The sequence below is a fragment of the Lepisosteus oculatus genome, chromosome 1, assembly GCF_040954835.1.
Source record: "Lepisosteus oculatus isolate fLepOcu1 chromosome 1, fLepOcu1.hap2, whole genome shotgun sequence".
Lineage (NCBI taxonomy): Eukaryota > Metazoa > Chordata > Actinopteri > Semionotiformes > Lepisosteidae > Lepisosteus > Lepisosteus oculatus.
Window position 1 is genome coordinate 58,045,222 of NC_090696.1, and position 19,844 is coordinate 58,065,065.

The 19,844-nt window shown below is 35.3% G+C and overlaps 1 protein-coding gene across 1 annotated transcript in view; it reads left to right on the top strand.

The window, feature by feature from the left end:
- The window catches only part of ccdc171 (coiled-coil domain containing 171), a 150,614-nt gene that overhangs the window by 29,749 nt on the left and 101,021 nt on the right, over positions 1–19,844 (top strand). Inside the window, exons 11-12 of the mRNA XM_015345164.2 lie at positions 4,369–4,472; positions 15,706–15,795. Of these exons, the coding sequence (XP_015200650.2) occupies positions 4,369–4,472; positions 15,706–15,795 (194 nt within the window). The remainder of the gene's footprint in view (positions 1–4,368; positions 4,473–15,705; positions 15,796–19,844) is intronic.

Sequence of the window (19,844 nt, forward strand, 5' to 3'; positions counted from 1 at the left end):
GGCAGGGGATGACAGATGCTTCTGTCAGGGTTCCAAGAGTCGCCGCTTTGTGGGAATAGTGCAGATGCCTTGGCTATCCACCCATGCCCTCCCCTGGCTCTCGACAGGCTATGATTTGATGACAAGACAGGAGCAGTCCTCGCAGCGGTGGAGTGACCAAACTGGCTTGGAGAGGGTGATGGAGTGGGGCCCTGCTGTTGTCAGCCCCCAGTTTGATTTATAAATGCCAGGGTCAGTGTGGTAGGACAGGGAAAGGGCTCTCTTGCTGGGCTGTAAATCCAGCTGAGACCGCGGTCCGTACAGTCTGCCTGCAAGGGGAGCAGATGTTTTACTTGGAGTGAGCCAAATTTTGACGCAACCTTCAGCAACTTGGAGGTCAGGTATTCAATAAGGGTTGTGCAGGACATTTCTGAAGCAACGGCTTCAACTTTGATGCAACAACATATTAATTATGTGACTAGACCTAAGGTTGAGGTTTTCAGTGAAACATCCCATCCTACTGATGTGTGTTTCTGTATGGTGCTGAGAGGAGACAGGGAAGAGGTAGCCTAAATATAGGTGCCATTAAATCCAAACAATTTACAGCATGTTCATTCCAAACACAGGAGAGAATTTAATTTTGATTTTTTAATATAGCCAGTATGTAAAGCATTTAGTATTTTTTTGTATGTCTACATCACTATGTCACATTACATTGAGAAACAAACTTTATATAAGTCTTTCTAATTATTATTGTTCTACTTATTTTTAACTCCTACTTTTTTCAGGTGTTAATTTACTAATCCTATTTATGTCTCCAGAGGGTATTTCAGACTGTACTTGCTTCTGCAGTATAGTTGCAAATCATTGTGTGAAAATTGATAAATTAGCTTCCTTTTCAAACTAACTATAACCAGCTGCAGCACAGCAGGCCGGGATGACAGAAAGAAAACTTTTGTTTGGAAGCTGGATGAGGACTTGTATAAAGTATGAAATCCAGCAACTATTTTTGACATTTTCTGCTGCACTTGATAATCCTTTTCTGTGTAAATAAAAGAAAATGAATTTTGAATAAAGCTAAGAGTAGAAACTCAAATAACCACAAAGAAATAATACTTGTTACTGCAAAGGTGGTTATAATCAATGTACGTTTCCATACAATTTAAGCCTTTTGTTTTAGTATAACAGATCACTGGAGTAAACAAAAAGAGCTTTCAGATTGTTTCTACCAGTTACTGGACTCTATCTGTATGTTCTGATTTTTGCTTCATCTAAGTTCTTTTTTGTGGAATAATTCATTTAAGTGTTCTAGTTGAGGCACATTTTAAAATGTACTCTTTAAATATTAAGAGATTTGTAATCATTTCAACCCTTTAACATGAACTGCAATTAATTCAACAAATAAATGCATGAAAATGAAAATTCTATTTGGCATCCAGCTCAATGTTGCAAAAACCTTGTAGTAGTTAATTTCACTCCAAATGTAGTTATTTGTAGTTTTGGTTTTGTATGTTGTAAAGGTGAATGTTTTGCATTATTGCTATTTACCACAACTTGTTTGTGTTGTGACCCTCTTTAAAGATGTTAATGGAAACAGAATGCATGAAGGCAACAATCTAGTATTTCCTCATTTCAGAAACTCATCAGTGATACTTGCACTTCAATTGAGAACTGAATCCAGTCATTTTTAGTCTAAAATGGCTTTGTTTATTCCTTATTAAGAAGCATATATAGTTAATAATGCTATCTTCACAACCTTAATATATTGCACAAGAAACCAAAATCTTTTTACTTTTAAAAGTAAGTTGACTGCATTGTAGAAGGAAGTCATCATTCACATGTCAGAAGTATACCTGAAGGATATTAAAAATTAATAGCCTTTTTAGTATATTCATTTTATATTGTTAACCATTTTATTTGCATACAAATAGGTAAAAGATAAATGTTTATTATCTTATAAAAGTATGTTATGTGTTAGTTTATTTTATCTACATATATGACACATCTTGATTAATGTTTAAGCAATAATATTGAGTTGTTCATTATTGGCATTTACTTTTTTTTTTGCTTTCACTTGAGTCTCCAGTTAAAATGTTCTTACTTGCCACACACCTGTAACACTGGGGTGTGTTAGAGTGCTTTGCAGTAGAAATAAATTATGTAGAAGGTATTCTTAAGTAAAGTTTCAGAATTTCTCTTCATTAATTAGAAATCGTAATACAATAGGTATTATTACATTTTATCCTTGAAATCTTCTTTGAAACACCAATTTATATTTCTCCTGGATTATTTAAAGTTCTTTGGTTTTGTGTTTTTTTACATTAACCTGTTTTAACAAATACCTTCCCAATATAGTCTAGATCATTTCTGTCTAATTTGAGTCTTATCTGGAAAGTGTGCGGGAGAAAAAAATACATCTGATTTAGGTGTTACCATTTAATTGCCCCTTTCACTTGACAAAATTTCAGTTTGTATGGTACAGTATTTGTTTTTGTCCATTTAATGAAAAAAAGGAAAGTGATATCATTGGAAAATATGGAAATATGCGAGTTCTTTTGCTGCTGGTAGACATCTCTGCTTTTGAAAAGTGGTGTAAGTGGCTTAACGACCATTGGTTATAATGGTCTGTTCAAAATCTGATATTTTAATAGAATTATATTTTCTTTCATCATGGTAATCAACCTATTTAGTAAGAAAATAATGTGCCCCTCACCTGGAACTTCATGAGCAAATGTAGCAAGCTTTTTTTAACCTTTTTTCAACCTTTGCATTGATTTGTGAAAAGGAAGACAAGTGGATTATGAACTGAGCAAGCCTGAAGACCCAGCTTAATGTCTTTTCCTGTGTTTCGCAAACAGGATTGACTATATGGGAAAACAAAATCTGGGGTTTATAGTTGGAGTAAAGAATAAAGGAACTTGAAAGTAGAGGTTGGATGGGAAGCAGGGAAAAAAGACTCTTCGTTTAGGAGCAGGAAATTTCGAGAGCAGCCAAGAAATTTTATTAAGTAAGCTTCTGAGTTGCAACAACGTCAGGGATTGAGACATTAAACCTTAATGGGGGAGTATGATCAAAGAGCTCTTGGATTTCAACTTCGAAAGTGGTATTAGAAGAAACAGAAGTGGGTTTTAAAGGATAAATTCGAATGAAAATGTAAAATCGTCATGTTAGCTTTATAAAGGAGCTAGAATAAAAGGTGATCAGTAGATCATTATACACAAGGGAACAGGAGTAAATGCCAGCCTTGAATGTACTTCATCTTGATCAAAAACTGGCTGTTCATTCGTAGTTCAGAATACTCTGATCTGGCATGGCATGAATAGGCCCCATTTACACGTTTTCTTAATTGTATGAAAGCTTGTGTTGAAAATGAATAAGCTACATTTTGCTTAAACTCTTAAACAAGGTCTTCCATAAACTGTCCATTGAGGTGGTTTTTGTTCCAATTGAGCTTTTGCTTAAACGAATCCTTAATATTGCTATCCAGCTTAACTAGACCTTTTGTATTGCTTTCAAACAGTTGCAGCTTAGAAAGTACCTATTGTCTTAGCTTTTGGTTACACATTTTTATGATGTGCATACAATTAGAACATCTCATTAAACAAATCAACTGTTCAGTTAAAGCATTAAGAGCTTGGTAGAAATCAAACTCAGAAGGAGATGAGATACGTAGATTGTGGTGAACATAATGTTAGTAAAAAAAAACATAATTTCATTCTTTCCAGTGTAGTTCGTAACAATTAGTAAAATATATTTTGGACCATAAAGAAGCTGATTTATATAAGTCATTTTATATTCCATCAAAACAGCTGAAAATGGATCTTAAATATAAGCAGTCTTGATTCTTTTGACATATGCCATTAGATTGATAATTAAAGTAATATTCTCAGCTGTAAAGTTATTTTGGTATAGCAAGATTACATTCACTAAATATGTTCATGCTGTGTAATATCTGAACTTTTGTTGCTTTACTGTAGCCTGCTAGTTTTAACCTTGATATAAGTCTTATAATACTAGCTCTGAGAATTTTCATTACTAATTAGAAGGAACAATAATTTAGATCCAAGGATCTTTGCGTGGTCTTGTTAAATTTGTGTTTATTGAGTTATAGTCTAATTAAACCAGCCAGCCATTCTCATTCCTCCCCAACTTAAGTGTTGGTATGCCCTTGGAGTCCTCATATAAAAAAAACAACAAAACATTTATTTGAATTGAACATGGTCAGAAAAAATGCCTGGGGTGTATTGGTATCAGGAGTGTAATGAGATATACTGTATGGTGTCTCATGTGATTTCATGATTTCACAGTGCTTCTACATCATATGACGCATGACTTTGGTGTGATACTCTATTGGGAGACTCTTGAGGTATTTGACATTTTGTTTTTCAGTTGAACCTAGAGACCAAGGAAAGCAGAGCCCCTCTGCTCTCCTGGAGAGCTTGAAGAGGACTTTGGTATATTACCAGGACACTCTGAACCAGACTGCTGAAGAGGTAACTATTCACACTTGACCCTCAAAAAAGCATCAACTGCTTGGTGAAACATAGCCTCTTACTCAAACTACTTGTGATCAAGAAGTTTTTTCCCCAATTAATTCCAAACTTGATATGTTTTGTTTTCTAGTGACAGTGCAGTTAACATGGCAAAATGTGGTTCTTGCATAAACCACAATGTTAACATGACCACCATTTTGTTCATGAGACTCAGACTGTCATTGTTCTGAAAATTGCTGCGCTGATAGACTTGACAGGTTTCATTGTGCTTAAACCTGTTACAGTGATAAATTTAAATACTACCACTTATTCGGCAAGACATGAACTCTTACATGTAATGTTTAAAGCTATTCTTCCTGAACTTCTTGTCAAATTAATTCCCAATTTGATATGTACCAATTTGTGGTTTATGTAAATACAGTACTATGCAATAGGTTTACTCACATAAACCAGGATAGCTGACCAACTACATTATTTTTTGTTGATACACATCCCATACAGCAGACAGCAGACTGCACTTGTTCAAGGGTTTCTTGGCCACATAATAGCAAGTTTGATGGGTGTGATTCTACTGGCAATACAGTTAGTGTTGTAAAAATGGGTTCCTGCTGAAACCAAGACAGCTGCCTGGGATTCTGTTCTCAAACTTCAAACAGCTGCTGTCTTAGAAACCAGTGCTTTGATTGAATTGAACCTTTGAAGCTTTCATCATCCTAAATCCTACTAAAGACCTCACCTCTTATATTTCTGCGAAACCTTTTTAGCTTACAACAATTTTTTAGGTCCCAACAGTTTGCTCCTATCCAACTCCATATCATGTTCAAAAACATTTTTGGCCGTTGAACTCCAGACTTGGTAGATAGAATTGTACTGCTGATGAAATACCAACATGAAAAAATAAGATTTGTACATGTACCAGTGACCTGGTTTTACCTAGTGTATGTACCACCTGACCACTGTTTTGTTGTCTTCTTGATGACGTTTCCTTTCCATAATAATTGCCAATCATTGCATGGTTTTTGTTAATATCTAAATATTGTGATATGGAGTAACTGTATAAACTAAGACACTTTTCTTGACTGCCTTTTTTTCTGAAAATCCATAATGCCTTAGTTTTGGCAGCCTATACACCACTTTGAATTGAAAGCAGTGTTCAAGACTAGAACCTACAGTACTATAGACTTGCACTTCACAGGTTGCAACAATACTTATTATAGCCATTGTGGGTCATCTTGTGTTTGGCAAATATGGATCCTAATGACCATGTGACTCTACAGACTGGTCCTATAGAAAAGAAAATTGGCCAGTTACCTTAAACGTACTAGGGTGGAACTTTGCTTGAGAGCCTTCAAAACTGCTTGTAGTTTTTTAGTTCAAACTGAAACTTTAAACCTAGGGGTATTGTCTCTTTTTGAAATGATGCTGAATTATAAATCAAAGCCGATGACAAAAAAAGCCTGTACTAATTAGAACTTGGCTCTTATGTTATTTTGAACTCGCGGTGTTGACTAAAGGGTGTGTTTTAATATGTGTTAGTTTATAATGGAAAGGAGTAAAAAGGGATTTCACTGGAGATCTTGCAAATTTGTCAACAAGTATGATCTTAATTTAAGTTTCATATCATGTTCTCTTTTTTAACCAGGCCATATAAATACCTTTTATTTATTTTTTTTATTTTCTTCGGTCATTTGTTGCTTTAATGCTGAAGAGCTTGTTTTAAAATCTTTTATCTAAATTTTATGTGTATAAGCAGCAATTATTTTAATGACCTGTTCTGAAGGTCCAAAGAAATTCTCTTTAATGTTTTGTGTGGACATAATGGCTGCCCAGCATTTTTTTTGTGGCTTAGACAGAACACAGAAATACATTATTTGGGTGAATACAATTAAATTAATGTTATACCTTTGAATATCATAATTCAGTTATTTTAAAATATATTTGTGGGCCAAAATGTATACATTAAGTGATTTTTCAAAGTTTAAAAATAACAATTTTAAATGTACTTTAGCCCATCATCTACTACTTGTAAACCCCAAAAGTTTTCTTGCATTTGTTTTTATATGTTTCTTACCTAAATTTGGTCTTATTTGCTGCTTCTTCTTTTGTCCTCTGCCTGTCACTTTCTGAGGCTGCAAGAGAAACCAATTTATCACAGAAAATGGGAGGCCTTCAATTTGTGATAGTTTGCCTCAGTTAGCTGCTTCTTAATGAAAGGGCCATGTCCTGCTTACTCACGGGACTGAGAGGGGGCAACGAGCCCAGTTACAGCTAACTGAGGGATATAATTACCCCTCTATAGGCTGCAAGAAAGGCCTGAGTTGGCCCAGGAAGTAGCAGAATCGGTGGTTTAAGAATCTCCACTGAGGCTTAAGGAGGAGAGCCTGTGAGTAAGTTGGAACACGGTGCCCACAGCGAATTGTTACCAGTGAAGATGAATGTCACATGATCCGTGGCAGCACGGAAGGGTCGACTCAGCAGGCTTTGGCTACGAATTGTGCTTAGTGGAGGAAGTGTGCCAGAGACTGCAGTGGGACGACTATGGGGGTGGCTGGGAAGGGATGTAAAGGGAACAATCTGACAGAAAGAAGAATGAACTGTCAAGGAAAATAAATCACAAGCTGTTGAGGTCCCACAGATGACCTGCCACATGACTCCCTCGTAGGACAGTGACTGACTGACCCTGGAGTTGTGTCCTACTGTGCTGGCGACCATGGGGCACTTGAGTGACCTACACTGAGACACAAAAAGAAATAATAAACTGGGGCAGTGCTGGGTGTCCTTTTACAGTACGATAGATCTTTTTAAAAAAATATATATTCACTCAATAAGCTCTTTAATTTTGATTCCTTGAAGCAAGCTGATCCTTTCTTCTTTTTCTTGTACAATGTGTTTATTTTTGTATGACTAAGATTGTATAAAGGCTTATTTGCTTGTATTTCCAAATACAAATAATTATGATGTTATATATTTTAACCTTTTACATTTACTGTATGTACACTTTCATCCTTTCCTAGAAAGAAATTCAGTAATGTGTTTCTATATCAAGAATTAAAGAATGTAGCAATGGTTCGAATGTATTGAAGAACACTTGATTAATAATAACACAAAGAAGCACTAAAACAAAAGTTGTGCAATTTAGGCTGTATTAAACAATACCATTAATGAGCTATATTCTCAAAAGTATGGCAAATCTAGTTTCTTGTGTATTTTAATGTAATTGTTCGCAGAAAACTGTTTTTGTTAACATCAGTTTTTTTCTCACAAAGATTGGTGTCAAAATTATTGGCACCCCTAAAGATTCATATAAATAAAATACAAATTAAATTAGCTTTAGTATTCTACTTTATGTTCATCAGTCTTATGTAACTATACGTATTGTGTCCTTCCAAGGCTTACTGTTTCACTGGGCTACAGAAATGAGGCAAGACACATATAAAAACTTTATCATTCACCATCATGGGGCAGTGTAGTTTATTTTCATAAATCTGGCAATGGGAACACAAATCTCAATTTTAAATTTCAAAAAGCCATTATTTGGGAGTGCAATGTGTCTTTAATATTTTGACGATGCCTAAAACATCTTAACTTTTTCTGGAGAGAATTTCAAACAATCAGTGAAATCATCAAAGTAAACTTAAAAATCTTTTATGTTCCCCCTGCATTTGTTTGTTAAATATTTAATTTTTACTGCACTTGTAACTCCTTGAGGCATGCAATTGAACTTATGAACGGTAAGTGAATATATGTAAGTGGTTTAAAGTTAGTCTTTAAATTCACAACTGAAAACCATTCTGATCCTGTTTATTCTAAATTAAGTAGAGCATAGGCATCTTTTATGGTCTACATGCTAAGCTTCCTGCAATCAACTAACTTGAAAACCCTATTTTTCTTCCAAGCTGTAAAACTGGATGTATTAAGAGATGCAGTTTCTCCAATTATGCTTACATGTAAATACTCCTGGTTTCCTGACAGCCTCATAGCCATGTGGGTGGATTGGACATGATCTATGTTTAAAAGGAGTCTCAACTTTAATCAATTTTAGTTTTGATACCTCTCAAGAATGGAACTTGTTCCAAGCAAACTTGTGGGATTTCTTCAGGTTTCTTTTTCAATTCTGGTCTTCCATCACTGAAATCAGAAGTGAAAGTGAGCTCTCTTTGTATTCTCTTTTGTGTACCATTTACATCCGAAATACCATTCATCTTGACCTTGGCTTTCATATCCCATGCACTAAGGATTACATACTGTGGTACGTGACATTTTAGCAGTGGTATAATTGTCAGACAGGACGACATCATGGTTGTTCTAATTTGTAGGTCAGTTTATATGGTGGTGTATATATTTACTTATAATTATACTGTAAAGGATAAGCCGCCTGGTAAAAAAAAAAGATGAAGATGACAGTTCTACCTATCTGTACATTCATTTTAGTATGCTTTGTCTGGTAAGCATCATAACATGCTGACTTCCGATGTTCCAGTGACCTCTCCCTTCTTTCCACCCAAACTTGCTTGTTCTGATTCCTCTGAGACATCTTAAGTGTCTTTAGAATCTCCCTGAACCCCAAAAGAGCTGTTTTTTTCACAAAAGATTTCTATCTGAAAATGTTTCAAAACTACTCTCATAGTATATAGTGAGTACTTGTTCCTATGAGTATTGGCTACTCACTGGGCCCTGTCATCCATAGAATGTAAACTAGCTTTAGAGTTATGTAGAATACATAAGTCAGATAAAAAAGAAGGTTGTGAGGTGGAAGTAGTCAGACAATGAGTCAGATAGATACTGAGGTTCCAAGCCATGTGAAGCCTTTTAGGTGAGCAGGAAGATTTTGAAGTTGACTTGGAACCTAACAGGAAGCCAGTGCAAGGACTCTAGTACAGGCGTAGTGTAGTCGCCTGCATTCTGGCAGAATTCTGAACATATTGGAGTTGGTTCAGTGTGGAGTTACCTACTCCAGTGAGCAGGGAGTTGTAGTAATTAATTTTAGAAAAAATAAATGTGTTGGCGAGCCTTCCTGCAGCAGTCAAGACAACAAAGGATGCAGTCTGGCAGTGTTTCTGAGATGGAAGAATTGTTTTTACAATGTTCTTTACATGAGGATCAAAAGTCAAGCCAGGATTAAATGTGATATTCTCCATTTTTGGTTGAAATTCAATCACAGTGCGTTCACAGATAGGGTTACTGCACTGGCTTCACTTAGGTGATAGGAGGTGCCAACTAGAATGTCTTCAGTCTAGTAGCAGTTTAAGTGAAGGAAACTGAGTCATCCAGTTTATAAGTACTGTATGTACAAACACAGACAGACCACTTACAATGCAAAATGATATGGAGGCAAAATAGTATGGTTTTGCACAGGCTGTATGTACGGAGGTGTACATATGTTTCAAAATATTCAGTTTTTAATGCCTAGTTTATAGCAGATCAGGTCCTACACTGAGAATTTCGCTGCCATATTTATATTTAACAATAACGTGACTTGAAACTGGAACAGTGGCCACTTATTGTGCTTGGTATTTAGATAAATAGATAGATAATACTTTATTAATCCTGTAGGGAAATTGATGTGTTACAGCAGTCCAGCCCAATACAAGCAAAAACAGACAACAGAATAGTTATAAAACAAAAGACAACAAAATAAATAAAAATAAATAAATAAAAAATAAATACATACTGTAGGTGTGTGCAAAATGTGATGATGATGATCATAGTCACTGTAAAAACAATAAAATATGTGCAAAATGTGCATAGGTTTATACAGACTGATTGTCCAAAAAGTACAATGGAGCAAACATGCTGTCCATAGACGAACAAATGAAGGGCTAACAGTCCTAGCCTGGGGTAGCGTTATACACCCTGACAGTCGCCGGGAGGAAATACCTGCGGAAACGTTCTCTTGAACACTGCAGCTGGAGCAGTCTGTTGCTGAAAGTGCTCCGCTGCTCTGTAACAGTCCCATGAAGTGGATGAGAGGTGTTGTTCATGATGGCTGTGAGCTTGGTCAGCATTCTCCTCTCAGCCACCACCTCCATGGGGTCAAGGCTCATCCCCAACACAGAGCCAGCCTTCTTGATAAGTTTATTGAGCCTATTTGCATCTTTTGTCATGATGCTGCTGCCCCAGCATACAACAGCGTAGAAGAAGGCCGCTGCCACCACTGATTCATAAAAAATGTGTACCAGTGTTCCACATACACCAAAAGACCTGAGCCTCCTAAGAAAATAGAGTTGACTCTGACCTTTCTTGTACAGGGCGTCAGTGTTACCAGACCACTCCAGGTTATCATCCAGGTGTACCCCTAAGTACTTGTAGGAATGTACGCCCTCTATGTCCTCACCCTGGATGGAAACAGGGTTCAGCGGAGACTTATTCAAAAGACAAAATTTTATTTTGGTTTAAAAAATAGAACTGCTAATATTGTTCATTTTAGAAATGTTTCCTTTGATATAATTTATCCGTCTGTGGTAGAATCATTCAGTCCATTTACTGCTAAGGAATTAGTAAGTTTCTGTCCTACAATATTCATTCCTTTATGGCCTGTTGGGACTTGAAAATCTTGCCAGTATAATAATCTACTCTGAATCTGGGCTTCTGGTCTGTCGGGACAGAGAGTAAGTCTGGCAGAATTTGTTTCCCTAAGAGCCAGATGTTAATTAAACTCCATTCAAAAAATGAATCTCAGGCACATTCAAGGTGCACACTCGACAAAGGTCCCCTTTTTGTGAATGAAAAAAATAACTGCTTTCACCACATGTATTTTTTCATTGAACCTTTGAGTCACTGTAGTTGAATTAATATTTTTTTAGTGTATCTCATTAATCATCCTTAAAAAAATTAAGAAACTGATCATTTTATGTATCTAATAAAACAATATATGAATATTGTGTATAAAACAATCATATGACAACATAGTAACATCAGAATATTGAACAATAGTAGCTGCAGAGACTTGTCAGGATTAAGTTCTGCAGCTTGTAAATATTGTTAAACATTGAAAACTTTTCTGTTTTATATCAAAGGAAACATTTCTCAAATACACAATATTAGCACTTCTATTTTTTAAACCAAAATAAAAATTCAGGTCATAAAAGTAAATAAAAAAACTTATAATTTAAAAAGTTGACAATTTGTTCGTTTTCAGTGTTTCCAGTGGTGAGTTTCTTAGATTAAGATTCTAAATATTTGAATGGAATAAATGAAGCGTTGGCCAGATATGTTTAGCAAAACAATGAGTTTACAGATTTCTGTTAATATCTCAATCCTAATATTTCCAGTAAACCACTCCTGGTCTGGCTCACCATGTTTTATGTAACCAAACTTTGGCTGCTGTTTGATACATTAGGCCTTGGATTTGTTAAGATATAAACATTGAACAAACAAAGGCACTGTGTGGGGTTTTACCAAAAACAGCTGGCATACATTTAAAATAAACAGACTAATAAATATGTATAATTGTTTATTTGCTTAACAGACACCCTTATCCAGGGCAATTTACAAAATGTATAAAAGTTAACAAAATACAAAAACAGAAGCCATTCAAATATAGTAACAAAAAGTAATAAAAACAAATGACAGGAAAAACAAAACAGTGAAGCAGGCACATTGTAGAAATGGATTGGCTGTTCAGCACTAAACACAGTTAACGTTTTGCCCATAGAGCAGAAAAAAAACCTGTGGAATAGATGCTTATGCTACGGATACCATTAAACAGAGTGCAGTTTCAGTTGGTGGTAAAAGAGTAATTACAAGTGCAATCTAAAGAATGGTCAGAGGTATTTTAGTGCTTAGTTGAAATCAGTGTTTATCCAGGTTGTGTGTTTAAGTTTTATGTAAAAAAAATGTAATGTTTTTTATGTAAAAAAAATCACATACAAAAATGAAATGTCCAGTGGGGCAGATGGATCTGGTTTTATGCAAGGAAAATGGTTTGCCATCTCTTCCAGAAGTTCTCAGATCCGTACAGAGTTATTTTAACTTGACGTTTAATGACGGAGTTTATGTAAAGTTCAGCATAAGGACAAGCGCCGGTTCCTGAAAATCACTGGCTCTAGGGTTATAAATATGCCGTAGATTGCTATTTCCTAGTGTTCTAAATGCAAACACTCTTCCACCATCTCAAAGTCTACTGCCAATACAGCTAACTCTTTGTTTATCATTGGAGGAGGGTTATAACTTCCAGCCATGTGGCCAGACGTTCATTCCAGCATATGAAATATTTTCCAACAATCACTTTATTAGGATATTTCCTGTACTGTATCTTCAGAAACTACTTTCTTCCTCACTTTTCTTCTACAACATGATTCTATATATATTATTTAATATATTTTATGTTAAAACCATTATTTAAAATGAGAGTACAATAATTAATAATGTAGTGGTAATACTTAATTTTGATAACTACTCCATTAATTTGTTTTACTAGAAGTAGGAGACAATTGCTTTTCCACAATGTAATTGACAAAACTTTGACTTTTTTTTAAAGCCTTACCTTTACCAATCACAACCTCCTTATAATCCCCATCTATGAATGGACTTCATTGCTGTGTTCTCCCCATTGATAGCTGATGTGTGGTGAGTGTACTGGTGCACCATGGTTGTGCATCAGCTGCCACATCACCCAGGTGGATGCTGCACATTTGTGGTGGTGGAGGGTAGTCCCCATTACCTGTAAAGCGCTTTGTGTGGAGTGTCCAGAAAAGCGCTATATAAGTGAAAGCAATAATTATTATGATGTTGAAGATGACGACGAATAAGGGAACTCATCAAGGTTCTTATTTATGGACTTATTAATGTGGATGTATATATTAAATATGACCTATATGTAAGCCTTATTTGTGGTTTGGGAGATGCATTACATGTAAATAATTAAGATTTAATACGCACATTGAATAATCTACATAAATATATACTGTGATCCCTTTTTGTGTGTAGCTTCTTGTAGCTCAGAAAGTACCTATGCAATAGTGTACATTCCTACTACCCATGTGGATTACTTTGCACTTTCCAAGTATCATCTCATGATTTTGTCTTTTTATAACTTGCTTAAAACTAGTTCTGTGTTTGTCAATACCTCTATTTTATTGTCATCAGCAAATGTGAATAGTTTGCTTACTATTCCATCATCTAAATTGTTGATATAATGAAAAGCAGCATGATGAAAATGGATTCCTGCAGCACACTGCTACTCACATCTGCCCAGTTAAATATTATGCTAATTAACATAACATTTTGAGAATATATGTTTTTTTTCTGTATGTTAACCAGTTCTTGATCCATGAGAATCTGATTTTTTTTAAGAGGGACCTTGTCAAATGCTTTCTGGAAATCTAAATGTCATGCCATATGCTTTAGTTATCCTCGTTGCTTGTGTGAAGAATTCAAGCAAGTTAGACAAAGACTACCCATGTTGGCTGTTAAACCATTTAGATGATATTTTCATGGAGGTTTCTGAATTAATTAATCTTTAATAGTTTTTGAAATATTACCATCCTTCTATTGGCTCTGTATCCGTGTGTTTCCAGTTCCCTACTTGTAAACTCTACTTAATTCCTTCATAATCTGTTTTTTGTATCAAACTATAAACCCTAATTTTAGACTCACAGTTTTGAGTTCTAGGATATACTTCAAAAGTTATCATATTATGATGACAATTCCCCAGTCGTCTGATCACTTCTGTTTGCTTAATTACTATATATCCTGATGTTTTTAAAAGATTAAGTCAATAACTGCACTTTGCCACGTTGGTGCTTTTATAGTGTTAAGAAGCAGTCATTAACCATTTGAACCTTCTGAGTTTCAGCTTCTGTATTCCCAGTCACTATATTCCATTTTATATGTGGAAAGTTTAAATTACCTAGTAATTTAATATCTCATTTGTTACATGCCTTCCTGATCTCATCATACAGTAAGCTACTTACACCTCTGTTAGGCGTTCTATAGCATTCACCTTTTGATAAGCCCTTTACATTTCTGCTCTCTAGGTTAACTCGTATACATTCTAAATTGCCCGGACCTTCTTGCTTTAGTTTTCTAACTTGCAGGTTATTTTTGATATACAGATGTACCACTACCTCTTCTATTGATAAAGTGTGCGTCTGTTAATTTTGTATTTCTTTCTTGTCATTCTCAATTGGTAAACCATGGTTCAACTAGTCTTACAATGTCACAGTTTCCAGTTAGTTTGGTAACCCCAAGGTCTTGTATTTTATTCTTTATACTTTTAGATTAGTGTTATAAACATGTAAGAATTGATTAATTATTTGTTTTGAATTTATTTTTGGCGCTGTCAAGGGCGATTCGGATCCCACCAGAATTGGCCTGTTTTAAGCCGTCTCCCTGTCATTTTGTAGTTTAAATACTCTTGAACTACTTAAAACATATGCGTCTCCAATACATCAGTACTCCACAAGTTCAAGAGTAACCTGTCCTTTTTGTCCATATTTCCTATCTGTTACATAATACCCCTAATGCCCCATGAGCCCCTCTGTTGTGCATCAATCTTTTGGCCAAATGTTTAACCACCGTATTTCTTCTTGCCCGTGGTGTTACTCAGAAGACCACCATAGACATTCTACTCCTAAACATGCAAACCCTTCAATTTACCTTGCAGAATCATCAGCCCACCTTTTACAGTGACATTAGTCCCATAATAGACCATGACATTTAGATCATTTAAAAAATTTAGATAAATACATACAATACAGTACAAAGACTCCTTATCACTTGTGCATACTGCAGCATCCTTTAAAAATGGAGGCCCCCCCAATATCACTGCCTAGTGATCAATGAATCCTCCCAGGTTTCTCAAGGTTGTCAGTGCCTATAAGTAAGGATTTTCAACAGCTGGACACAGCTACAGTAGATCTGTTAGATGCCTGTATGTGGTGTGCAGCTGAGGCTTACAATTTCTCTGGCCTAAAGACAACTACCACCCTGCTACCTATCTTCCTGTAGTACTTTTATTTTATTTTTTTTTTCAAAAATTAGCAGTTAATATGTTATTGCAGCCTTCCTAAAACACCACCAATTGGTTACAAGATTTTACCTTAGGGAGAATAGGTCTCACTTTGGTTAGTCTCTCTTTTGGGATTGGAATAAATAATTTTTATCTTGTTTTTAGTGGGGCACCATTACCAGTCTCCATTTTCTGTCAAATTAGGGATCTTGCTCCACATTGAATACCTGAAAAGTCAAAAACCTTAAAACCCCCATCTCATTTAATGCATGTGTGTTTCAGCTGGAAGACACAAAAAAGGCAAACAAGAGAATGGCTCACGATTGCACATCATATGAAGAAGTGATCAACACTCAGAAGAAAAATATTGAGGTAGGTAAATTACTTAATTTTGTTTTTTGTAGATCATCCAATTTGTCGGTATAGTATAATCAAATTGTATCGTTCAAAAGGGTGGGTCCTCTGTGTTCTAATGCGGATATTGGATGTTGCATCACTGTGTTTCTGTTGTTTTTTGGAGACATGACGTAGAGGCCAGGTTCCTACAGCCAGCTCAAATTTGACATTATCCAGTAACACCCTTGAGTGCTGTATAAGGTTGCTCACTGGGATTTCACATTTTCAATGTTTATTTTTTCACAGAAAAAAATATGCTAATGAAATGCCAGTGTGTTTAAAATAGGTTCTTCACCTTTTTTTAGTAGTAACACGGTGTCAGTGCATTAAAACCTTCAAATTGAATGCTTCTATTTTATGACAAAAATAATCTCCCTTTTCAAAGACTAGAGAGACATGGTTCGCACTGTAACTTAATATGAAAGCAACACTTTCTTAATATGTAAATAAAGCTTTTGACGTAAGAGATGCCATTTCTTGGTTTATTACAAATGTCCATTCTGGTGCGTATCGACACATTATAAGTTTGTGAAAACATGCTGTTTTCTTCTGTCTTGTGAATACCACTTCACCAGTTCCCATAATACTGGCTTCTCAAGAGTTGCTTTCTTTCTGAAATGATTTTATTAAAAAAAATGTGTGTCCTCACAAATATGGTAACATGTATTGTAAACTGTTATCGGATGGATAACACTTCAAATTGAGAACCTCCCCTGTACCTGGGTCAGACAGAGAAAGCATTTTACTAGTGTCAATGATATTTAAAATAACAATTAACTATTAACAGTATTTTGTATACAGTAAAAGCCTAAATGCTAACAATAGGCAATTCTAATTATATGAAAAATAGCTAATAAAACAAAACAAAAAATGGATCATTGAAAGTAGTTAATTTAGCCGCCTGGCAAAACAACACAGTTTATTTTGTAAACGTTCTGAAGTTTATCAACTACAGTAATTAGTTATGAGGTCACAAAGTAATTTGTAGAAAGAGAAAATAATGACTGATAACAGTTGGATGAAGCTAAACTATAATAGAAACAAAAGGGGTTATTTCAGCATGTGATCACAGTTTTCTATTGAGCTGAATATCTCATAACAACATGAGGTTACAAATAAGAAAAGGTCCATCCAGACTTGTGGGGCTTCAGTCAATACTTGTGACTCTCATGTAAATACAGTACATACTATATCTGTTTTCTTCTACACAAGAAGGTCCTTGGGTTTCAGCTTCCTTTGGAAACTGTCTGGAGGTGAATTGTACCTAAGCCATGTCCCTGTATGGTTAAATGATTCTCCACTTGCTTCTAGCACATCTTTGTTTGTAAGCAAATTTAACGACTTACCTGAAAAGTTCATTATAATATATGAAAGGTTACAACGAGAGAAAATCATTCATCCTGTTTAGCTTTGTTTGGTTATTAACTGATTAATTATCAATAATATCATCTAGCTCTTTCTTAAAGGATACAAGGGTATCAGCTTCAACATGGCTGTGCAGCTTGCTCAATACTCTCCCCCACCCCCCACTTACCATAAAAGATCTGCCCCTTGTTCACAGTGTAAAAGCAGAAGCCAACAGCAAACCAAAATGTGCCTACAGTCAAGCAAGAAAACATAGACTGATATTAAAGAACAAAATACCACATTTTTCACCATAACTAATATAGCATTGTATTGGACACCATTGCTATGGATGAAGTCTGGGAGGCAGAGTCCCTGTGGCTGAGCCTGCTGTCCTCTGACCTTCCCTTGTTACCCCTGCCTAAGATCATGGACTAGAAGAGCAAGTGGGGGATTCTTCTCTTGAAGTGGGAACTCTGTTTGCAGCCCTCTGGCCCTTAAATATCAAGGAGGAGAAGTGTTCTCTCTTCCCCCCCCCGGACTGTTTGTTGCTGTCCTTGGTCTGCTGTTGGGAGCTAGTCTGGTTTTGTTTGAGTGAAACTGACTTGATTGCTGAACACTAAAATATATTAAGGTTGAGGAAATATAAATATCGGAGGCTGTTACATATAAGTCCTGAAAGACTATACAAAGTAATATAGAGAATTTGTGTAGTAGTTGTAAAGCATGATAATAGAATACAGCACTCACTGGCCAATAGTATAGGAAGGACAGTTTGAATAGTAGTATAGTCTTAGTCCACACTGAAAAGTAGAAAATATAAAATACACAATATTGTGGCAGTGGAGCCCTTTTCAGGTGTGAAACATCCATAGTCGAAAAAGTTTACTTTTCGGCCTAAAATTAACCTCTGCTTGTTGATTTGGAAATTGCATGGTGATGTATATCCTCGCTCTAATCTCTTTAGTAATACTATAGTTGTAAATAATGTTCAAATCGATAACAATTAAATGGTCACATCCCTGATCTCCAACAACCAGTGCTCGGTTTGATTGGGAACAGGGAGGAATGCAATTTCTTTATTAAAAGGAGTACAAAAATAATGTACCCTAATAAAATCAATTTTCTTGAAAGGAAGCACCTCCCCTACCATGGAGTAATGATACATTCACGGATCATTCTATAGAGCTATGTTTCTTTCAACCATGCACATCCACAACTAGGATGACAATGTTAATCTTTAATACATTCTAGCACTGTTCCTTTGATTATTGCTTTAAAATGTGACTACTGCAAACAATCAAATAATCTATTCTTCTGAACTTCTTCCAATAGTGAGAAGGTTTGAGTAATATCAGGAATAATCTACAAATCAAAAGGTGTAAATACAGTACACTTGCCTATCTCTGTGAAATACAATATCTAAAATTGATCTTGAAGCATATTTGTAAACTGTCTTCAAATACATTAAAACAGAATTAAAAAAATGAGAGATGAAAAATAACAGTGAATAAATCAATTTCTTATGGATGCATTCTTTCTTGATGGACCTCAGGCTGAAATACCTGTAGATTTTAAACTTGCTCCCATTACTACCACTGCTTGCAAAAGGTTAAAGAAAATAAATGCTTCAGGTGTTATGTGAAACTGTTTGTTACAAAACAAGAGATATACTGTAGAAAACTCATTAAAACACTGAAGATCTCAAACTCTAAATGCCAGCTTTTATGTTTGTCATGTGAGGTTTTTCTGAATTCTTCAATTGTAGTTAGATAAGTTTGTGACAATTGTCTGTTTCTATCAAATCTTGGATTGCAAGGATTACTCTGAACTCCAAGATTGAGGTCAAGGTCTGTATATTTGAGGATACAGTTACAATTTATTCTTCAAGCATATTGATCAAATAATTTCATCCAGCCTTTTTTTAAAATATCCTCGATCAAAATCATTTCAAAGCCTGTACCAGACTCCCACAATCGTTTAGTGTGTCCCAATTCCTCTTTATGTCCCAAACTCTGATGAAGTTGTGATATGTTTATCATTAAGGTATGCACTATTAAAGATATCACTTCTGGTATTGAGGACTTCATACAGCTCATTGAGATAAATAGAAGAATAATTATTTTATAACTGACTATAATGACCATAAATGACATACTCCTATACATCTGTACGTCTTCATTTTCTTTATAAATCATATCATATCTTTAATAAAACATTTTAAAAAACATTCCTTGTTTGTGCTTTGAAATTCTGCCAAATATGTGACGCTTACTTCTGTTCCAAACCTCTGAAATGTCGTGCTGGCCTGTGGAGCTCCTCTCTAGTTGACATACTATAAGGTCTCCACAGAAAACTTAACATTTTAAAATGTGGTTTTGGATTACTGATTAGAACTGGCATGTACTTTTTATCATCAGCCTTTTTAAAATTTTGCAAAGAGTGTTCCATTCTGTATGTGCATGAAAAGCAAGAAAGAAAATGCATTTCTATCATATATTCTATTGTAGGGTGCAGTTTCATATAAACATGATGATCTATTTTTATAAAAGAGATTATCTTAAATGCTCTTAAATAGTTGTTCTCCATATGTTTCTCAAATGCAGCCCCAGATGGAAAACTTCAGGACTCCCCCTGTTTTTTGTTCTGATTGTACATTAATGTTTTATAGCTACTTTTCC